Source organism: Heterodontus francisci, chromosome 10 (assembly GCF_036365525.1).
Source record: "Heterodontus francisci isolate sHetFra1 chromosome 10, sHetFra1.hap1, whole genome shotgun sequence".
Lineage (NCBI taxonomy): Eukaryota > Metazoa > Chordata > Chondrichthyes > Heterodontiformes > Heterodontidae > Heterodontus > Heterodontus francisci.
Window position 1 is genome coordinate 19,327,943 of NC_090380.1, and position 22,456 is coordinate 19,350,398.

General features: G+C 45.7%; 1 protein-coding gene across 1 annotated transcript in view; it reads right to left on the reverse strand.

Moving 5' to 3' along the window:
- The window catches only part of LOC137374092 (coiled-coil domain-containing protein 122), an 84,872-nt gene that overhangs the window by 57,347 nt on the left and 5,069 nt on the right, over positions 1–22,456 (reverse strand). Inside the window, exon 2 of the mRNA XM_068039849.1 lies at positions 6,191–6,589. Coding sequence (XP_067895950.1) covers positions 6,191–6,589 — 399 coding nt within the window. The remainder of the gene's footprint in view (positions 1–6,190; positions 6,590–22,456) is intronic.

Genomic DNA, 22,456 nt, shown 5'->3' on the forward strand with positions numbered 1-22,456 from the left:
TAGCCACTGCTGCATGGCTATGCTGGCCTCGGCGAGGGATTGCAGGTCAGTGCCACTTAATGGAATCTGGCTCACCAAGATAGACTCCCCTATTGTCCGCTCAAGGCTGTGCATGGGGGCCTGTGGCATCTCCACCAGATGTTGCCATGACTGCTGCTGCAGCTCCAGCCTGCCCTGTGCTGTCAACAACAGAGGGTCATCAGTAGCCTGAGGCTCAGCAGGGGCCTGGCGACCCACAGCCTTCTGACTGTCAGGGTCCTCGGCTGTCTCAGTCAGCTGCTCGGATGTGTGTGCAGTGCTCTCACCAGCTTGTGACCCAGACTCTAAGGCTGATTGGATTCCCACTGAGGTGACTGTATCTGCGCTGGTGGAAGGTGCAGGAGTGTCATGGGATGCTGCGTCCTCTGGGGATGTCTCTTCCTCAGAGGTGCGGGAGGAGTCCTGGGCCGCTGGGTTTGATTTAGTGTTGACCCGCAAGGTACAACAGGAAGAGCACACTGTCAGTCTTTATGGTGCACATGTAACAATGATTACAGCATTGTCTCAAACAATAACATTTTCACAGTGATCATTGTGTATATCAAAAGGCTGTATGTTCACCCAGGACCCTGAGCTCAACAAAACTGATAGAACGGTCCACAGGTATAGCTGCAAGATTCAGGGCATCCTTATTAGCCTGTGTCAGCAGTCGGACAACTGGCACTCCTCCACCAGTCCCATTTGCCTCCCGAGCATTGTGGGCCCTCTTTGCCTGGAGGAGCAAGGAGGCAGATATTAAGCATGGCAAAGTAACAATATGCCACAAGAGGGGTGCTGGGCCCAAAGGTGGGGAAGGCATGGTCTGCACTACTGAGTGAGCCTGTCATGTAGGTGCCATGCTCTGAGCAGCAGACAAGGGCGAGTTCTTTCATACATGCCTGGAGGAGCAAGGAGGCAGATATTAAGCATGGCAAAGTAACAATATGCCACAAGAGGGGTGCTGGGCCCAAAGGTGGGGAAGGCATGGTCTGCACTACTGAGTGAGCCTGTCATGTCGGTGCCATGCTCTGAGCAGCAGACAAGGGCGAGTTCTTCCATACATTCATCCATTCATGTCATGTCATTCCTCCCTGCCCCACTTGCGGGAAGAACACAGAGCAAGGAGCGGATAAATAGAGCCCAAGGATCGCGACCAAGATCACTTACCTTCCGGAAGAGCAGTGGAGAGGAGTCCAGGAGCACCGGAGTTTGAAAACAAAGTGAGCAGTGATGTCACAGGAAAGCTGCAAGGTGATTGGTTGGTGAATAACTGCTGTTAGGGAATAACTCTAAATAGCTGAGTTCGTACACCAGTGTTAGGGTGCTTGTGTAAATAGCTTAATAATAAGGAACAAGTGAGCAGCTTTTCTTTTGAATAAGTTTTATTTTAACTAGTGAACTGTATTGATTTTTAGTAAGATTTATCAATAGCTTCAAAGTACAGGTAAGGACTATAGATTGTAGTGGGTAGTGTTTGGAGTAGAACAAGGCCCCTAGCGTAATTAGTACTTTTTAATTAAAGGGAGTAACTAAGTAATCTAAAGGTAAATCATGGCAGGAGCGCTTGCTCCCGTGATATGCTCCTCCTACGCTATATGGGAAATGAGAGACACTTCCAGTGTCCCCGACGACCATGTGTGCAGGAAGTGTATCCATCTGCAACTACTGGCTACCCGCATTAGGGAACTGGAGCTGCGCATGGATTCACTGTGGAGCATCTGCGATGCTGAGATTGTCCCGGATAGCACATTTAGCGAGGTGGTCACACCGCAGCCAAATGCTGCAAAGGCAGAAAGGGAATGGGTGACCACCAGGCAGAGTAGAGGAAGGCAGGTAGTGCAGGAATCCCCTGTGGCCATCCCCCTCTCTAACAGATATACCACTTTGGATATTGTTGGGGGAGATGACACAGGAGAAAGCAGCAAGAGCCAAGTTCACGGCACCATGGGTGGTTCTGCTGCACAGGAGGGGAGGAAGAAGAGTGGCAGGGCTATAGTGACAGGGGATTTAATCGTAAGGGGAACAGACAGGCATTTCTGCGGCCAAAAAAGAAACTCCAGGATAGTATGTTGCCTCCCTGGTGCTAGGGTCAAGGATGTCTCTGAGCAGCTGAAAGGCATTCTGAGGGGGAAGGACAAGCAGCCAGTTGTCGTGGTACATATCAGTACCAATGACATAGGTTAAAAAAAAGGGATGAGGTCCTACAAGCTGAATATAGGGAGTTAGGACGTAAATTAAAATGTAGGTCCTCAAGGGTAGTAATCTCAGGATTACAACAAGTGCCACGCGCTAGCGATAGCAGAAATAGCAGGATATGTCAGATGAATACGTGGCTGGAGAAATAATTTAGGGGGGAGGGATTCAGATTCCTGGGACATTGGTACCAGTTCTGGGCAAGGTGGGACCAGTACAAGCTGGACGGGTTGTATCTGTGGCAGTACCAGGACCAATTTCCTTGGGGGAGTGTTTGCTAGTGCTGTCGGGGAGGGGTTATCCTAGAATGGCAGGGGGGGGGGCGGGCTTCTGAGCAGGGAGACAGAGGAGGGGAAACAAGGATAGAAAGGAAAGACAGAAAGGTAAGAAGCAAAAGTGTAAGGCAGAGAAAACAAGGGCGAGAAACAAATGGGGCCATAATGCAAAATAAAACTAAGATGACTAACAATGTTAAAAAGACAAGTCTAAAGGCATTGTCTTAATGCATGGAGTATTCACAATAAGGTAGATGAATTAACAGCGCAAATAGATATAAACGGCTATGATATAGTTGCGATTATGGAGACATGACTGCAGGGTGACCAAGGATTGGAACGGAACATCCAGGGGTATTCAATATTTAGGAAGGACAAGCAGAAAGGGAAAGGTGGTAGCGTTGTTGGTAAAGGAGGAAATCAATGCAATAGTGAGGAAGGATATTGGCTCAGAAAATCATGATGTGGAATCTCTATGGGTGGAGCTAAAAAGCACCAAGAGGCAGAAAACGTTGGTGGGGGTTGTCAATAGGCCCCCAAACAGTAGTGGAGATGTAAGGGATGGCATTAAACAGGAAATTAGAGATGCATGCAATAAGGGTACAACTGTAACCATGGGTGACTTTAATCTACATATAGATAGGTCAAACCAAATTAGCAATAATACTGTGGAGGAGGATTTCCTGGCGTGTGTACGTGATGGTATTTTAGAGCAATATGTTGAGGAACCAACTAGAGAACAGGTTATCCTAGACTGGGTATTGTGCAATGAGAAAGGATTAATTAACAATCTTGTTGTTGCAGGGTCCCTTGGGGAGGAGTGACCATAACATGATAGAATTCTTTATTAATTTGGAGAGTGAAGTAGTTGAATCTGAAACTAGGGTCCTGAATCTAAATAAAGGAAATTACAAAGGTATGAGGCGCGAGTTGGTTATGGTAGATCGGGGAACTTTACAAAAAGGGTTGACAGTGGATAGGCAATGTATAATATTTAAAGAACGTGTGCATGAATTACAACAATTATTCATTCCTGTCTGGCACAAAAATAAAACCGGAAAGGTGGCTTAACCGTGGCTTACAGAAGAAATTAGGGATAGTATTAGATCCAAAGAGGAGGCATATAAAATTGCCAGTAAAAGCAGCAAGTCTGAGGATTGGGAGTAGTTTAGAATTCAGCAAAGGAGGACAAAGAGGTTGATTAAGCAGGGGAAAATAGAGTATGAGAGTAAACTTTCAGCGAACATAAAAACTGACTGTAAAAGCTTCTATAAGTATGTGAAGAGAAAAAGATTAGTGAAGATAAATGAAGGTCCCTTACAGTCAGAAATGGGGGAAATTATAATGGGGAACAAAGAAATGGCAGAACAATTAAACACATACTTTGAGTCTGTCTTCACAAAGGAGGACACAAATAACCTCCCAGAAATGTTAGGGAACCAATGGTCTAATGAGAGGGAGGAACTGAAGGAAATCAGTATTTGTAAAAAAAAAATAGTGCTAGGGAAATTAAATAGTGCTACGGGGTTAAAGGCTGACAAATTCCCAGGGCCTGATAATCTACATCCCAGGTGGTCATCTTCCAAAATTCTAGAGACTCTGGAGCAGTTCCTGCAGATTGGAAGGTGGCAAATATAACCCCACTATTTAAAAAGGAGGGAGAGAAACAACAGGGAATTACAGACCAGTTAGCTTTACATCAGTAGTGGGGAAAATGCTAGAGTCTATTATAAAGGATGTGATAGCAGAACACCTGGAAAGCATGAACGGGATTGGACAAAGTCAGCAAGGGTTTATGAAAGGGAAATCAGGCTTAAGAAATCTACTAGAGTTTTTTGAGGATGTAAATAGTAGAATAGATAAGGGAGAACCAGTGGATGTGGTGTATTTGGATTTTCAGAAGGCAATTGATAAGGTTCCACATAAGAGGTTAGAGTGCAAAATGAAAGCAACATGGGATTGGGGGTAATATACTGGCATAGATTGACTATTGGTTGACAGACAGGAAACAGAGAGTTGGAATAAAATTTTCTGGGTTGCAGGCAGTGACTAGTGAGGTACTGCAGGGATCAGTGCTTGGGCCCCAGCTATTCACAATATATATTAATGACTCGGGTGAGGGAACTAAATGTAACATTTCAACGTTTGCAGACGACACAAAGCTGGGGGAGCTGTGAGCTGCGAGGAGGATGCAAAGAGGCTCCAATGTGATTTGGACAAGTTGGGTGAGTGGGAAAATGCATGGCAGATGCAGTATATTGTGGATAAACGTGAGGTCGAATGGCATACTCCTACTCTTTTTTTCTATGTTTCGAACAAGGTTTGCGGCAGATGGGTTACTATCAGCTCAAAAGTTACCTGTTGCAGCAAAAAAAGACTTAGAGAATTTAACTCCCACAGGCTGTGGTGAAAATGTGCACAGCCCACAGGAAATAGCAGTTAAATGGTGGAATCAGCTATTGGGCTGTCCTGCCAGGGTCCCGGTGATTGGGAGGGAAGGCAAGATCCCTCTGAGATATCTGCACTCCTCCAATTCTGGCCTCTTGAGCATCCTTGATTATAATCGCTCCATTCATGGCTGCGCCTTTAGTTGCTAAGGTACTAAGCTCTGGAATTCCCTCCCCAAAACTCTCTGCCTCTCTATCCTCCTTTAAGATGCTCTTTAAAGTTTATCTCTTTTGGTCATCTGCCCTCATATCTCCTTATGTGGCTTGGCATCAAATTTTGGTTGATAACACTCCTGTGAAGCAGCTTGGTACATTTTACTTTGTTAAAGTTGCTATATTAATACAAGTTGTTGAAGATCATGCCCAACATTTTATTTTGGAGCCTGTAGGAGCATTCTGGCTGTGATTCACTTATTGCAGGGTTAGCCTGGTGGGAAATTCACTGCTGCTAATCCGTCAAGTCTCATAGTAAAAACTGCATTGGGTGCGATGACATCATTGGAACCTGAAATTCATATATTATAAAACACATGCAGACTTTGGGCGGGTGTTCTAGCTCAGTAGAGCAGGTTAAATAGCAGCAGGACAGCTCCTGACTGCAAGGTGTATAAGTGACTTCGGTTAATTTTAGCTGCACCCATTCAGTTTCTGCCAGTTAAAATCATCCCCACAATCATTTTATCATGTTATTCACTCAAGGAGCTAGGTGGAAGGATGCCTGCTATAAATGTATAGGTAGATTTATATGACTGTTACTTAACTGCTTGTTCATCTTTCTTTTGTAAAATAAATTTGCTTTATATTTCAAACTTAAAATCTGCAGTGTTATTCTATTGCTTCCAAAGACTGGGCTGAGATCTTATAGAGCCATAGAAAAATTACAGCACAGAAGGAGGTCACTCAGCTCATCGTGTCCGTGCTGGCTAAAAAAACTAGCCGCCCAACCTAATCCCACCTTCCAGCACCTGTTCCATTGCCTTGCAGGTTACAGCATTTCAGGTGCATGTCCAGGTATCTTTTAAATGAGTTATGGAGATGAAATAAATCCAGTTGCGAGAAACAGTTACCAAAGGGCATTTGCAATTCAGTTCCATGTCAGGTTACTGAAAGTTTACCTAGATCTGAAAGATATGGGCAGTTGGGGTTCACCATAAGAGTAATATAAAGATATGAATGTCAAAATAATGTAGGGTAAGATGGTTAAAAATAACCCCAAAACATAACACATTATGTAATATCATGGAAACTGTTTCAAACCTGTACTTGTTTTATGATATTTCCTTCAGGATTCATAAGATCTCTCACTAGCTCTTCTTTCTTTGCTTTTAATTCTTTGACCATCAGTATTTTTTCTTCAAGTTGCATCATTATTGGACTTCTACTCTCTAGCTGATTCGTCAACTCTTTGTGAGCCAACATTTTTTGACGATATTTATCATACCCAGCCAGTAACTTAAAATATTTTTCTTCTTCTTCTTGTATGGCAAACTTGAGTTGCAAATTGTTTGTACTAAGGCTCAAGAGCTGGGCCTCCAGCTCAGCACAATGTTGTCGCCGACTTTCTGATTCATTCTCTAAATGGTAAATTTGTTTCTCAGTTGTCCTAATTTCCTGTAAAACAAGTTTATTTTCTTTCTCCAGTTCAAAAAATTGGGCCTATAAAATAAAATGAAATGCATTTTATATCTGAACTGCCAGTATTTATTCCAGTTACCAATGAAGAAAACAGTACTTTAGGTTGTAATTGTATTTTTAGTGGTAATACCACATAGCTATTTAACATGAAAAGTAGATCATGACTGGCGTAATTAAAAAACACTGATAAAACCAAATTCCATTAAGGTTATTTAGTCTAACATTTTAAATGTGTTACACCAAGAGTAGAATAAGTCATAATCCAGTTAACTTTTATTACTGGTGACATGCATTAATTTAAAATAAGACAGAATTTGAAAATGAATCATTAGACCACGGTGAAAAGTTACAATCTAGCACAAAGCAATACAAATTATGCTTTGTTACACTATGGCACTGTCCAATATGTTTAATAAATCAATCTGTTACCTTGTTCTAAAAGAACTTATTTGTCGTGAAAGTAATTTTTATATTTCGATTGGCACAAGGCAGACTGGCTTCTACATGACTATAATCAGCAAAAACAAAATGCAGAAGAACACTAGTTACAGTATGCAATTTTTGACTATTTTTACAGAAAACGAAGTTGCATTGAACTGTTAAGTTGTGAAAATATACTGTGCTTTAAAAACCTAAGTAAAAGAACATTGACATAAAAGGCGGTTAAAATGTTTGTTTTTGATGAAGTGCCAGGTTGATGAAGGACAGCAAAGGATGTTGTCTACTAATATTCATCATAAGCCCACCGACTCCCACAGTTACCTCGACTACTCTTCTTCACACCCTGCCTCCTGTAAGGACTCCATTCCATTCTCCCAGTTTCTCCGTCTCCGACGCATCTGCTCTGATGATGCAACCTTCCATGACAGTGCTTCTGATATGTCTTCCTTTTTCTTCAACCGAGGATTCCCTCCTGCTACGGTTGACAGGACCCTCAACTGTATCTGGCCCATCTACCACACCTCTACCCTCATCCCTTCCCCTCCCTCCCAGAACCACAACAGGGTTCCCCTTGTCCTCACTTTCCACCCCACCCGCCTCCACATCCAAGGGATCATCCTCCGCCATTTCTGCCACCTCCAGCGTGATGCCACTACCAAATGCATCTTCCCCTCCCTTCCCTGTCAGCATTTCGAAGGGATCGTTCCCTCCGCGACACCTTGGTCCACTCCTCCATTACCCCCACAACCTCATCTCATTCCCACGGCACTTTCCCCTGCAATCACAGGAGGTATAATACCTGCCCATAGACCTTCTCTCTCCTCACTATCCGAGGCCCCAAACACTCCTTTCAGGTGAAGCAGTGATTTACTTGTACTTCATTCAACTTAGTATACTGTATTCGCTGCTCACAATGTGGTCTCCTCTACATTGGGTAAACCAAACACAGACAGGGTGATCATTTTGCAGAACATCTCCGCTCAGTCCGAAAGTATGACTCTGAGCTTCCAGTTGCTGGCCATTTCAACACTCCCCCCTGCTCTCATGCCCACATCTCTGTCCTGGGATTGCTGCAGTGTTCCAGTGAACATCAACGCAAGCTCGAGGAACAGCACCTCATTTACTGATTAGGCACGCTACAGCCTGCCGGACTGAACAATGAGTTCATTAACTTCAGAGCTTGACGGGCCACCCTTTATATTTTTAGTTTTTTTTCTTTTTTGTTTATGTTATTTTAGTTTTAGTTTGTTTCCACTGTGCCTACCCACTATTTTTTTCATATTTGTGCTTGGGGCCAGGCTGTTCAGTTTTCTGTCAATTAACACCCTCTCTGTACTAATGCTTTAGTCTTTCACCACACCATTGACATACGTTTGCCTTTGCTCCATGACCTTCTGGTCAGTTATTCTCTGTGACCTTGTCCTATCAACAACTTCTCTTTTGTTATCTCTTGCCCCACCCCAGCTTTACTTGCTTAAAACCTATTATATTTCTAGCCTCTTCCAGTTCTGATGAAGGGTCACTGACCTGAAACGTTAACTCTGTTTCTCTCTCCACAGATGCTGCCAGACCTGCTGAGTATTTCCAGCATTTCTTGTTTTTATTTCAGATTTCCAGCACCTGCAGTATTTTGCTTTTATCAAAGGATTAGATTTAGATTTAGAGATACAGCACTGAAACAGGCCCTTCGGCCCACCGGGTCTGTTCCGACCATTAACTAATATTTATTAACATTTATTATTAACATTAACATTTATACTAATCCTACACTAATCCCATATTCCTACCACATCTTCACCTGTCCCTATATTCCCCTACCACCTACTCGGGGCAATTTATAATGGCCAATTTACCTATCAACCTGCAAGTCTTTTGGCTGTGGGAGGAAACCGCAGCACCCGGAGGAAACCCACGCAGACACAGGGAGAACTTGCAAACTCCACACAGGCAGTACCCAGAATTGAACCCGGGTCGCTGGAGCTGTGAGGCTGCGATGCTAACCACTGCGCCACTGTGCCGCCCACAGATGTTGCCTATATGGATATTCAGAAAGTGTTTGACAAAGTACCACATAGAAGTCTGGTTAACAAAATTGAGGCTCACGGAATAGGAAGGTCAGTGTCAGCTTGGATAAAAAATTGGCTTAAGGAAAGAAAACAGCGAATTGTGGTAAATGGTTGTTTTTTGGACTGGAGGATGGTAGACAGTGGTATTCCCCAAGGCCACTTTTTTTGAGAGAAATATAATTGGCTTGGATATTGGAATACAGAGTAAAGCTCCAAAATTTGCCGATGATGCCAAACTTGGAGGTGTGGCACACAGTGAGGATGACACCAATCGACTGCCACAGGACATAGAAAGGCTACCAGAAAGGGCCGATAAGTGGTAGATGGAATTTAATACAGAGAAGTGTGAGGTGATGCATTATGGCAGAAGGAATAGGGGTAGGCAATAAAGACTAAATAGCACAGTTCTAAAGAGTGTACTGGCGCAGAGGGACTGGGGGCTCATGTGTATTGATCTTTGAAGGTGGCAGGACATATTGAAAGCATAGTTAGCAAAGCATTTGGGATCTTGAGCTCCATAAACAGAGTACAAAAGCAGGGAATTACTGAAAATAGAGACATGTTGTTGAAGCTGTTTGTCTTGCACTCCTCAGGACAAACCACAAGAATACCAATGTAAGGGGAAGCAACAACTTTATACTGTATGAGAAGAGAATGCCGATTTGTTGGCAAGTGAACTCTGATTGGTAGAGGCGTTGCCATGGAGAATGCACCAGTTTATGGTGACTGAGAGTTAACTGCCAAGCTTTGTTTGAAATTTAAACTAGGCAGCGTGATTCTGATTGGTCAAGGCATTGGTCGCCACACTACCAGAAGGACGTGGAGGCTTTTGAGAGGGTACAGAAGAGGTTTACCAGGATGTTGCCTGGTCTGGAGGGCATTAGCTATGAGGAGAGGGTGGATAAACTCGGATTGTTTTCACTGGAACGACGGAGGTGGAGGGGCGACATGATAGAGGTTTACAAAGTTATGAGTGGAATGGACAGAGTGGATAGTCAGAATCTTTTTCCCAGGGTGGAAGAGTCAGTTACTAGGGGACATAGGTTTAAGGTTAGAGGGGCAAAGTTTAGAGGGGATGTGCGAGGCAAGTTCTTTACACAGAGGGTGGTGAGTGCCTGGAACTTGCTGTCGGGGGAGGTGGTGGAAGCAGGTACAATAGCGATGTTTAAGAGGCATCTTGACAAATACATGAATAGGAAGGGAATAGAGGGATATGGTCCCCGGAAGTGCAGAAGGTTTTAGTTTAGGCAGGCATCAAGATCGGCGCAGGCTTGGAGGGCCGAATGGCCTGTTCCTGTGCTGTACTGTTCTTTGTTCCCTGAAGAATGAACCAGCCAATGGCTGTCACTTATTTTATTTAGCTGAAACAGGCACAATGTATGTACATGTTGTTTCTGTCTGCAAAGAACAGGGCCCTGTGTATTAATATATGTAGCTTCCATACTGCGAGCCCTGCTAACAATCTTAAATTGGTTGGCAGTGTAATTCTTATCGCACTGAGGATTATTAGGATTATAGGTTAAGTGAGTGGGCAACAAGATGGCAAATGAAGTATAATGTAGGGAATTGTGAAGTTGCGCACTTTCGTCGTAAAAATAGAAAAGCAGAATATCTATTAAAAGGTGTGACACTGTTAAGTGTTGATGTTCAGAGAGACTTGGGTGCACTCGTACAAGGAATGCACAAAGGTAGCATGCAGGTGGAGCAGGCTATTAGGAAGGCAAATGGCATGTTGGCCAATATTGCAAGGCAACTGGAGTACAGGAATAAAAAATTCTTACGAAAATTTTACAGGGCTTTGGTGAGACTGTAACCGCAATACTGTGTGCAGTTTTGGTTTCCACATTTAAGAAAGGATATCTTGCATTGGAGGTGATGCAGCAAATATTTACTAAATCGATCCCTGGGATGAGAGGGTTGTCCTATGATGACAGGCTGAGTAAATTCTCTGGAATTTAGAAGAATGAGAGGTGATCTAATTGAGACATACAAGATTCTGAAAGGGCTTGATAGGGTAGAAACTGAGATTGTTTCCGCTGGTCAGGGAATCTAGAAGGCAGGGGCACAGTCCCAGGATAAGGGACCGATCATTCAGCACTGAGATGAGGAGAAATTACTACTCTCAAAGGGTTGTGAATCTTTGGAATTCTCTAACCCAGATGGTTGTGGATGCTCCATGGTTGGATACATTTATGGCTGGGATAGATAGATTTTTGGTCTCGCAGGGAATCACGGAATATGAGTAATGGGCAAGAAAGTGGAATTGAACCCTAAGATCAGCCATGATCATATTGAATGGTGGAGCAGGCTCGATGGGCCATATGGTCTACTTCTGCTCCTATTTCTTCTGTTCTTGTGTCTCCAGCTCAGAAATTCTGAGCTGATGTCGTGCAAGTTGCAGACACTTACTACAGACACGGTTGTCTGGGATTGCAGTGCATTCCACAGATTCCCACATGCTGCAGTTGCAGCACACCACCAGCCCTGCTGGTCTCTGTGCACCCTTATTTATTTTAATTAGTCAATTAGTTAATAATTCACACAGCTAAAGTAATAGAAAGTTGCACTCACCTACCTTGGAGTCAGAGGAAAAAGACTGACCAGCTGCTGGAGGTTAAAAAAGATAGGAAAAGGAGCCTCTCTTTCCCCCTGTGCACCGCATTCCCATGTGCACCAAATTTCTAACTTCACTCTAGCAATGTCTCATTCAGGCAGATGTCTCCTCTCACTGCATCCCCTCAATGCCAGGCAAGCTAGCTTTAACCAGTGCTAGCCACGAATGATGTTGGCACTTGCTCAGGCATCCAGCCAATCAACAGTGCAGTTGCAGTCAAATGGGGTGGGTTAACTGCCCATTAAAGCGTAGCTACCCGACCCGAACCCGACGATGGGTTCGGGTCGGGTCTCTCTTCCGGGTCCAGCATTTGGGCTCGGGTCGGACGTGGACAGTGCTGCTAATGGGCTAATTTAGTGCAATGATATTGCAAGTGAGCGCCAGCCACTATCAGAGACCATCAGAAACCTAACAATGCTATGTTACAGTTATACACAAGGTGGAGCACTGGAGTTAACACAGGGACAGTGCCGACAGTGCAACTAGGTTGCAGTTATATTGTGATGTGTCATTGGAAAGCAGTTTCAGATGTGTATTGATCTTAATGTGCCAGCTCACAATCCGACCCCAGCGTGCACTAAAGGCAAGGTGTGAAAGTCCGACTAAAAAAGCATTTCACATGCTTTGAGTTCACAGACTGCATGATGAAAAGTCACATTATAAAAGTGCCATATCATCCACTGGAATGTGTGAAAACTTTGAATGGAGTCTTTTTAGTGTTATGAGGTTATCAGTGCTCCCAAGCCACCCCAATAACAGGCAAAATTAACCACCAGAGAGTGGGGGCTCTAAGCATGCATAGAAAATTTTACTAAGAGCCCAAAGGATGCACTAAGGTGCAAACTCCAATCTGGAGGCCGCCTATGACCCCAGTTACTGGCATGAAACTGTTAGCTACAGGATCAATGCAGTCTTCATGCTTGGACAGAAGGATGGTGGTTGGGGGTGGGGGGGGGGGGGTGAGGTGGTGGTATCTGTAACCTAAGCACTGAAGGTGTGGAGTGCAAGAATGCTCAGGGTCCCAGGGAGATGGCACAAAGGTTCTCAGACAAGGCACTGGAGGTCCTGCTGGGAGGAGGGGAACGACACCACCTTGCCCTCCCATCTCTCTCTCCTGCAGCAGCTCATGATGCTCTGTCTGGTCTTGTGTCCTCCTCCCATTCCTTCTCCAGACTTAGGGGGACTACTAACAAGATGCCCATGACCAAGCATTGCCTTTCTCCTGATGACTTATGTAAGGTGTCCAATAAGGTGCAGTAGCAAAGCACTCCCTCTCATTAGGTGAAGTCCTCAGAATTTCCAGAATATTCCAGAATAAATGTTACTTGAATGTTGATGAAATAAGTTGACAAAGTGTCCCAGAAAGTCTCCCGATGTGTTTCAGAAGTCTGTTTCACAGCTCCAGTGGCAATAACCACAAATTTTTGAGTATCCCTTTGTGCTCTAACCAGCATTCTAAGTGGCAGTCACTTGTTTGACAATCCTCTCGGCAACCATTTCTAGTGCTGATTCAACTCCTTTAGCAAGATAGCATCTTGTAGTTAAACACGGGCAAAACCAGCATTTCAGCTTAGGAGCCCATCTTGGTCACCTCTCTAGCACGTATTCTCGGAAAGTTATAAAAATCTAATTGTTATTGTTGACATGGGGCGGAATATTATAGGCTGAATTTGACAAGTCAGCGCGGCGGCTCATTAAAATAGCCGGGGCGGGCCCACCCATCCCCTCCACCCGCCCAATCAATTGAAGGGGGCAGGCTGTCTGTCCCTGGGAATGGCATCAGCTGCCTGTATGCAGTCGCTGACGCAATTTTAAAGGGCTTTGAGCCCTACTGTTAAATTTAAATATTTAAAGATGTAGTGAATTTAAAAAATATTTACTTTGCCCCTCTCCCACCCCCCAATAACCATAAAATGAATTACGCCCTCTAGCACCCCCCAAAGCACTTACCTTGTCCACCTGACCTTCCCCCTCACAAAGTGCATAAACTTTCAACTCAAACCCTTCCCACCATCCCCAATACTAATGATGTTACTTTGACCTCATTTCCCCCCCCCTCCCCCCCACCACCCCCCGCCGCACTAATAGACTTACCTCCTCCCCCCTCCACCTCATTTTCCTGGATGGTGATCCGAAGGCGCGGGAATGCCAGCCAGCAGCAGGAAGATCACAGCGGGATGGAAGGCGGCGGCGTAGGTATGATAATTAATATTAATTTATTTTAATATGTGAATGGGGGTCCCGTTCCGACTGGCGGGGTGGTGGGGGCCACCACGAGGCCTTGCTGCCACTGCCAATATTGGGCCAGGCCCTCCCAGTGTCGGGGTGCATGGCGGCCCTCTCCTGGAGGCATTTGGCGGCCCCCCTCCCCCCGCCATGAACCCGGGCATCGATGGTGGGGGGGGGTGGTGGGGTCTGTAAAATTCAGCCCTATGAATAAGGCGACGTTCCTGACGGCAGGACCAAAAGTTGCTGTAACTTCCACTCCCGCTGCAAATCCCATTTCCCACGTGATATTGTATTTAAATTAGCCATGCGGCAACAGGCACGGGGAACACGCAAGATCATGCAGTGGGGAGGGGCCTTTCATTATTGGAACCCACCGTCACTGTCCCAAGCATCATGGTCACCACAGATACAAAACATTCTGTGCTTGCAGCCTCAAGAAGCAGCAGTCTTCCTTTCATGTATCTTCAGAATAACTTAGTTGAAGTTTTCACTTAATTCAAAATGTTTTTGCCTCCCTTATTTTGTGAAACTCACCATCAACTTCATATAATTTAATTTTCCCTACAGCCAAAGTGAATCAAATGGCAGCCAACAGGCAGCATTCTGCCCCACGGTTCAGTGATGCCTCCCTGCAGGTTCTCCTCCAGGCTTCATCAGAGAAAGGCGGGAAGTCCTATTCACTGCAGATGGAGTCAGAAGACACTCCTGCCTCACCAGGGTGGCCTGGACGGATGTAGAAGAGGGTTCACGAACCGTGGGGTAACTCTTAGAACATGGAAACAGTGCCACAAGCGTATCAATGACTTGCTCAGATCAGCGACGGTAAGTGGTCCTGGTAAGGCTGCTTCATTGATTTCTTCCATGGCTAGGTGTCTTTAAGGCAAAAGGTACACAAGGAATGCAGTCGAATGCATGAGCAGCCTTGGTGCCAGCTACTAGATGATGAAGATTGGCATTGTTTATGTGATTGGATGTGCCGTGCAAAAGCCAATGTAGAATGAGTGATGTTGATGCATGTATGCAATGGTTGTGATGCATCATTGCCATGTCATTAAATCTGCACTGTCTGTTGCAGGAGAAACAAAGCCACAACCAGTGTAAGCATGCCAGGATGGGACATCAGGTTGCTGACCACGGCTGAGGAGGAGGCCTCTGAGATCACGGAAGAGGAGGGAGGGCAATCGGAGATGGTGAGGCAGGATCCATAAAACATAAGGATGAAGTGTCTTCTCTGCTCTTGCAGTCATATGTGGAAACTGAAGAAAATTGTGTGAACTCATGTGAAGCACATGCTTAAAGTGCCTCTGTTTGTGTCTCCCCTGCAGGCGCCGCACTCGAGTAGCAGAACGTTGTGTGGCCCAAGAATCCTCCTCTGGAAAGCAAGAAGAAGCCAATGTCCCAAAGGGTGCACCATCATCTGCCTCTTCTTCCACCTACGCCAGTGCAGGTACATCCACACGGTCTGCAGAGGTTTAAGATTAGAATCTGGGTCGCAAGCTGGTGTGCATGACACAGCCACGTCCTAGCAGCTGAGGGAGCATGTGCCAGCCAGGCCCCTTGACAATCGAAGGACTGCTGGGACCAGGCCCCTGCTCAGCCCCACGTTCATGATGATCCTATGTTCATTGCTATGAGACGTCTGCTGGATTTGCAGCAAAGCCATGTGGAAAATATGTCAGAGATGCCTGAGGTCATGCGTGGCTTAGCGCGTGCCATAGGAGTCCATGCAAGTCAATACGTCTGCCATGTCCCAGGCATTTGAGCGTATGGCTTCCTCAGCAGAGACCCTGGCGAGCTCCATGGCAAGTCTGGTTGACCACTCAAGTCATATGCGATCTGATTTTCACTCCGTTGCTGTTGTCATGGACTCCATGCAGCAGAGTCTAAGCGAGAGGGGAACGAGAAACCTGGGCCTTCCTCCAGGTGCTCCTTCCCCTCAGTGAGACAGGCAGGTGCCAATGTGCACACAGGTGGAGGAGGAGCACGTGCCAGCTGCCTTCCTCTCAGGACATCCCCAGGGAAAGCAGTGTCTCCTCCGCCACCCCCCCCCCCCCCCCACAACGTTGACTCCCTTACCTCCAGAAGGCGAGCACACGAAGGATTCTCAAGCACCATGGCTGCACACCGCCGTAGGGTGGAGCCATCAAGACCCTGGTCCTCCAGCGGATATCCACCATGGTCATCCACAGCAATGGGGCTGCACACTGAGCACACTGCCTCCACCTTAGCTGCTAATGTTGGGGTCGCACCGAGACATTGTGGCAGGAAAAGAACATTAAAACAGTTTTAAGCATGAAGGTGGCAAGGTTGATGTAGAAATGTTAACAAATGCAAAGACGTATGGCAACATTTTTATTTCTGGCAAAATTTGATCCACTCTCAGTGGATCAGTAATGTTTTGCTTGGTTACAGACAGATGCAAATAATTTTTTTGGAGGCCTATGGTAGAAACACAATGATGCTTGCAAAGCATCTTAGGAAATATCCAGTGTCCACATCTCATTGGAATTTTAGCCTTCAATCTTCAATGATGGCTGCTTTCCTATTGATGATTAATAACTTTTTCTAATACCGTCATGCCTTACGTTTGTTTTCTACTGTCATAACAACGCTGCTTGTAGTGGTGTGTAGTCTCATTCCTCATAGCCCATGGATGATTTCAAATGTCAATCACAGTGAAAGTGCAGCCATGCTTCGTTAAGATTGCACAGTTGAATAAGGCCTCATGCAAAAGGGAATTTCTGTGGGAAATTGTTGTTTCTCCTGCCAACATTCCTTGATGATGTGGCTTACTGTTATGTTTTCCCTGATGTCCCCTGCAGGTCTCTCCATGGCCCTCATATCGATGATGGCATCGTTGTCATTGTTATCCTCTTCCTCACCCTCTTCATAGTCACCCTCATCTGAGGAGAACTGGTGTTCCTCCGCCTGCAGAATGTTGCCATGTTTTATTACAAGGTTGTGCAAGGCACAGCAGACAAGGATTATTCATGACACTCTGTGGCACATATTGAACAGCCCCTCCAGACCAGTCAAGGGAACGAAATCGCATTTTCAGCATGCCAATGATGGCTCTGGTGGATGTGTGAGCGATATTGTATCTCTCTTCAGCAGCACTTTGGAGATGACATATTGGTGTCATCAACCATGTACAAAGGGGGTAACCCTTGTCACCCAGGATTCATCCGTCCACTTCGTTTGGTTCTTCGGAAACTGCTGGCAGCTGGGAGTTCCTCAAAATGTAGCAGTCGTGACAGCTACCTGGGAAACGTGCACAAACATGCATGATTCTTCTCCTCGGGTCGCAAAGCAGTTGCACGTTCAAAGAGTGGATGCCTCTGCTATTAGCCAAAACAGCAGGCTGATCCCAGAGAGCTCTAATGGCCACACGAGCACAGTCGATCACCCCTTGCACTCTAGGGAAGCCAGCAATGGCGCTGAAGGCCATTGACCATGCTGCCTGACTGTCTTTGTCCACGGGTAAGTAGATGAAATCATTGGCACATTGGTTACCTCGGGTTACCTCTTTGATGCACCCGTGGGTCGCAGACTGCGAGATGCCACCTGTCACCCGTTGATGCCTGATAGCAAAGAAATTGAGTGCAATAGTAACCTTGTGGGTAAGTGGCATGGGGTTCCCAATGAAAACAAGTAGCTGCAGGTAATTCTGAAGGATCGTACACATTTCTGTTGCTATTGCAAGTCACAAAAAAAAACTAAAAAAAAACATCGTCATGCTTCTCTGGCATTGCCTCTCGGACATCTGAAGATAGCGTGTCCCTGTCCTAAGGATGTGATGACATGCCAGTGCCCGTCTTCGATAATGCTTTTCTGGATGACTTCATTCTGAGCAGTCTCACTCTCTTGTGCTGCCTGCCGCTCCTGCGGCATCATCCATTGATCTCCAAGATCCTTCCTCAGTCTCTCCCTCTGCAATTGTTCACATATTAGAGGACAAATTGCATGCATGAGACTGATGTCTTTGCAGCTTTTCAATTGTTGAGATGAGAAGAGTATTTTAAAACCACCCTTTTTCTGCCATTCAGCAGAACTATGAAAGTCATGAGCAGATCGCTGTTATGTGTCTTACATTTGCAAGCAGCAGGAGATCCCACCCATCATCATTTGTCCCCTCCCAATCGACTTGCATTCCTTGAATGAACACGTGGTTTGTATTCTTCTTCCAGAAAATATTACATCTGTGATACCAGGCAGGTTTGCCCACTTTCCAACCTCCCCCTGCCACTTTCCAGCCTGTACCCATGACCCTTGACCCACCCAACTTAATCTTCACCCTTCCCCCTGTTACCATAGAACCTCCCCCCATTACCGTGGACCGGCTCATCGTCAATTAATACATGCCATCCCTCCCCCCTGTCCCGACCCCGTCACCACCAACTGCCAACTCTCACCCTGGAACCTCCAAGAAATCACCTTGATATAGTTATGGATTCCCAATCCCCTCCCTTTCGACCTTCCCTCCACCATATACAATTGCCCCCAGTGACTGTGACCATACCTTCTGCCAGCCAGTGCCCTGATGTGGACACATAGGACTCCGATGACGACAGGCTCCCTCCTTTTGGGCCTCTCATGGCTATCAGTTTTCTGACAGAAACGTATCAACCCACCAACCCCTGCAACCACACACAGCCAGCCTCATCATCAAAATCAGCCACTACACACCCTAGAATCTGGCCTCCTGCCTCCCCTGCTTCTCCATGCACCCGAGACCCCACCCTGTCCTGCCTGACAACCCTCCCCTGCTCCTCCATGTAGCCCCCGCTCCGCGTCACTGCCATCCCCTGAGATAATTCACCCTTGCCGGTGCCGAGCCTGGAGGCAAACATCCATTCCAATGCTGGCATTAGTTTAGCGACTGAGTGAAAGAGAGAGAGCACAGTTCTGAGACTCAAACGCACAAATCCGACTGCTGCACGTCACATTGAAACATTCGTGAACCAGGTGGCATGGGAATATCGCTTGCCCTTCAGTTAATCTGGCAGGTAGGACTAAATCCTCACTATGCATAGGATAATGAGTATTAATGGCATGTAAATGAATGCAAAACTGCAATCCGCCACTGTGCTGGGGGAACCCCAGAAATGCCGCAAACCCGCCATTCCTCTAAAATATCCTGCCATCAGGAATCTGAGAAAACACCTCCTGCCTAATTATATTGCCCCGCACGCCATGAAATCCGCCGCAGTGACTGTATAAAACTCCCCCCATAGTCTTTGATGTAAAAAAAATCTTGATATATATATATTACATAAATCACTATAATTATTTCCATTGCTAACCTAGGTGTAATTTAGTGCTATTATGATGATGTTGAAATGAAAAACTTCATTTATTGGTCTGCAACTGCACCATTTAATTTTGCCTATAGGATCTTTAGTGCCCTGGGCACACAATGATAAATTTTACAAATTCAAAGAACAAAGAACAAAGAACAAAGATAATTACAGCACAGGAACAGGCCCTTCGGCCCTCCAAGCCTGCGCCGATCCAGATCCTCTCTCTAAACATGTCGCCTATTTTCTAAGGTTCTGTATCTCTTTTCTTCCTGCCCATTCATGTATCTGTCTAGATACATCTTAAAAGACTCCATCGTGCCCGCATCTACCACCTCCGCTGGCAATGCGTTCCAGGTGCCCACCACCCTCTGCGTAAAGAACTTTCCACGCATATCCCCCCTAAACTTTTCCCCTTTCACTTTGAACTCGTGTCCTCTAGTAATTGAAACACCCACTCTGGGAAAAAGCCTCTTGCTATCCACCCTGTCTATACCTCTCATGATTTTGTACACCTCAATCAGGTCCCCCCTCAACCTCCGTCTTTCTAATGAAAATAATCCTAATCTGCTCAACCTCTCTTCATAGCTAGCGCCCTCCATACCAGGCAACATCCTGGTGAACCTCCTCTGCACCCTCTCCAAAGCATCCACATCCTTTTGATAATGTGGCGACCAGAACTGTACGCAGTATTCCAAATGTGGCCGAACCAAAGTCCTATACAACTGTAACATGACCTGCCAACTCTTGTACTCAATGCCCCGTCCGATGAAGGAAAGCATGCCGTATGCCTTCTTGACCACTCTATTTACCTGCGTTGCCACCTTCAGGGAACAGTGGACCTGAACACCCAAATCTCTCTGGACATCAATTTTCCCCAGGACTTTTCCATTTACTGTATAGTTCACTCTTGAATTGGATCTTCCAAAATGCATCACCTCGCATTTGCCCTGATTGAACTCCATCTGCCATTTCTCTGCCCAACTCTCCAATCTATCTATATTCTGCTGTATTCTCTGACAGTCCCCTTCACTATCTGCTACTCCACCAATCTTAGTGTCGTCTGCAAATTTGCTAATCAGTCCACCTATACTTTCCTCCAAATCATTAATGTATATCACAAACAACAGTGGTCCCAGCACGGATCCCTGTGGAACACCACTGGTCACACGTCTCCATTTTGAGAAACTCCCTTCCACTGCTACTCTCTGTCTCCTGTTGCCCAGCCAGTTCTTTATCCATCTAGCTAGTACACCTTGGACCCCAAGCGCCTTCACTTTCTCCATCAGCCTGCCATGGGGAACTTTATCAAACGCCTTACTGAAGTCCATGTATATGACATCGACAGCCCTTCCCTCATCAATCAACTTTGTCATTTCCTCAAAGAATTCTATTAAGTTGGTAAGACATGACCTTCCCTGCACAAAACCATGTTGCCTATCACTGATGAGCCCATTTTCTTCCAAATGGGAATAGATCCTATCCCTCAGTATCTTCTCCAGCAGCCTCCCTACCACTGACGTCAGGCTCACCGGTCTATAATTACCTGGATTATCCCTGCTACCCTTCTTAAACAAGGGGACAACATTAGCAATTCTCCAGTCCTCCGGGACCTCACCCGTGTTTAAGGATGCTGCAAAGATATCTGTTAAGGCCCCAGCTATTTCCTCTCTCGCTTCCCTCAGTAACCTGGGATAGATCCCATCCGGACCTGGGGACTTGTCCACCTTAATGCCCTTTAGAATACCCAACACTTCCTCCCTCCTTATGCCGACTTGACCTAGAGTAATCAAACATCTGTTCCTAACCTCAACATCCGTCATGTCCCTCTCCTCGGTGAATACCGATGCAAAGTACTCGTTTAGAATCTCACCCATTTTCTCTGAGTCCAAGCATAACATTCCTCCTTTGTCCTTTAGTGGGCCAATCCTTTCTCTAGTTACCCTCTTTCTCCTTATATATGAATAAAAGGCTTTGGGATTTTCCTTAACCCTGTTTGCTAAAGATATTTCATGACCCCTTTTAGCCCTCTTAATTCCTCGTTTCAGATTGGTCCTACATTCCCGATATTCTTTCAAAGCTTCGTCTTTCATCAGCCGCCTAGACCTTATGTATGCTTCCTTTTTCCTCTTAGCTAGTCTCACAATTTCACCTGTCATCCATGGTTCCCTAATCTTGCCATTTCTATCCCTCATTTTCACAGGAACATGTCTCTCCTGCACGCTAATCAACCTCTCTTTAAAAGCCTCCCACATATCACATGTGGATTTACCTTCAAACAGCTGCTCCCAATCTACATTTCCCAGCTCCTGCCGAATTTTGGTGTAGTTGGCCTTCCCCCAATTTAGCACTCTCCCTTTTGGACCACTCTCGTCTTTGTCCATGAGTATTTTAAAGCTTACGGAATTGTGATCACTATTCCCAAAGTAGTCCCCTACTGAAACTTCAACAACCTGGCCGGGCTCATTCCCCAACACCAGGTCCAGTATGGCCCCTTCCCGAGTTGGACTATTTACATACTGCTCTAGAAAACCCTCCTGGATGCTCCTTACAAATTCTGCTCCATCTGGACCTCTAACACTAAGCGAATCCCAGTCAATGTTGGGAAAATTAAAATCTCCTATCACCACCACCCTGTTGCTCCTACATCTTTCCATAATCTGTTTACATATTTGTACCTCTATCTCACGCTCGCTGTTGGGAGGCCTGTAGTACAGCCCCAACATTGTTACCGCACCCTTCCTATTTCTGAGTTCTGTCCATATTGCCTCACTGCTCGAGTCCTCCATAGTGCCCTCCTTCAGCACAGCTGTGATATCCTCTTTGACCAGTAATGCAACTCCTCCACCCCTTTTACCTCAGCACACAGTTTGGCATGGCAGGAGGTTTTTTTCAATTTATTTTCAGGATGTGTGTGTTACTGGCCAAGATGGCATTTATTGCCCATCTGAGCTGCCCTGAGTAGGTGGTGGTGGCTTTTCCTCTTGAACCACTGATGATGGTTTGATACATCTGAGTGCTTGCTAGCCCACTTCAGAGGGCAGTCAACAGTCAAGCATGTTGATGTGGGACTGGAGTCGCATACAGACCAAACCAGGTATGAGCAGCAGGTTTTATTCCCAGACATGAGTAAACTAGTTGGGTTTTTACAACAATCTTCCCGTTCACATTGACTGATACCAGCTTTTTATTTCCAGATTTTGTTGAACTGAATTCAAAATCTCAAACTGCCATGTTGAGA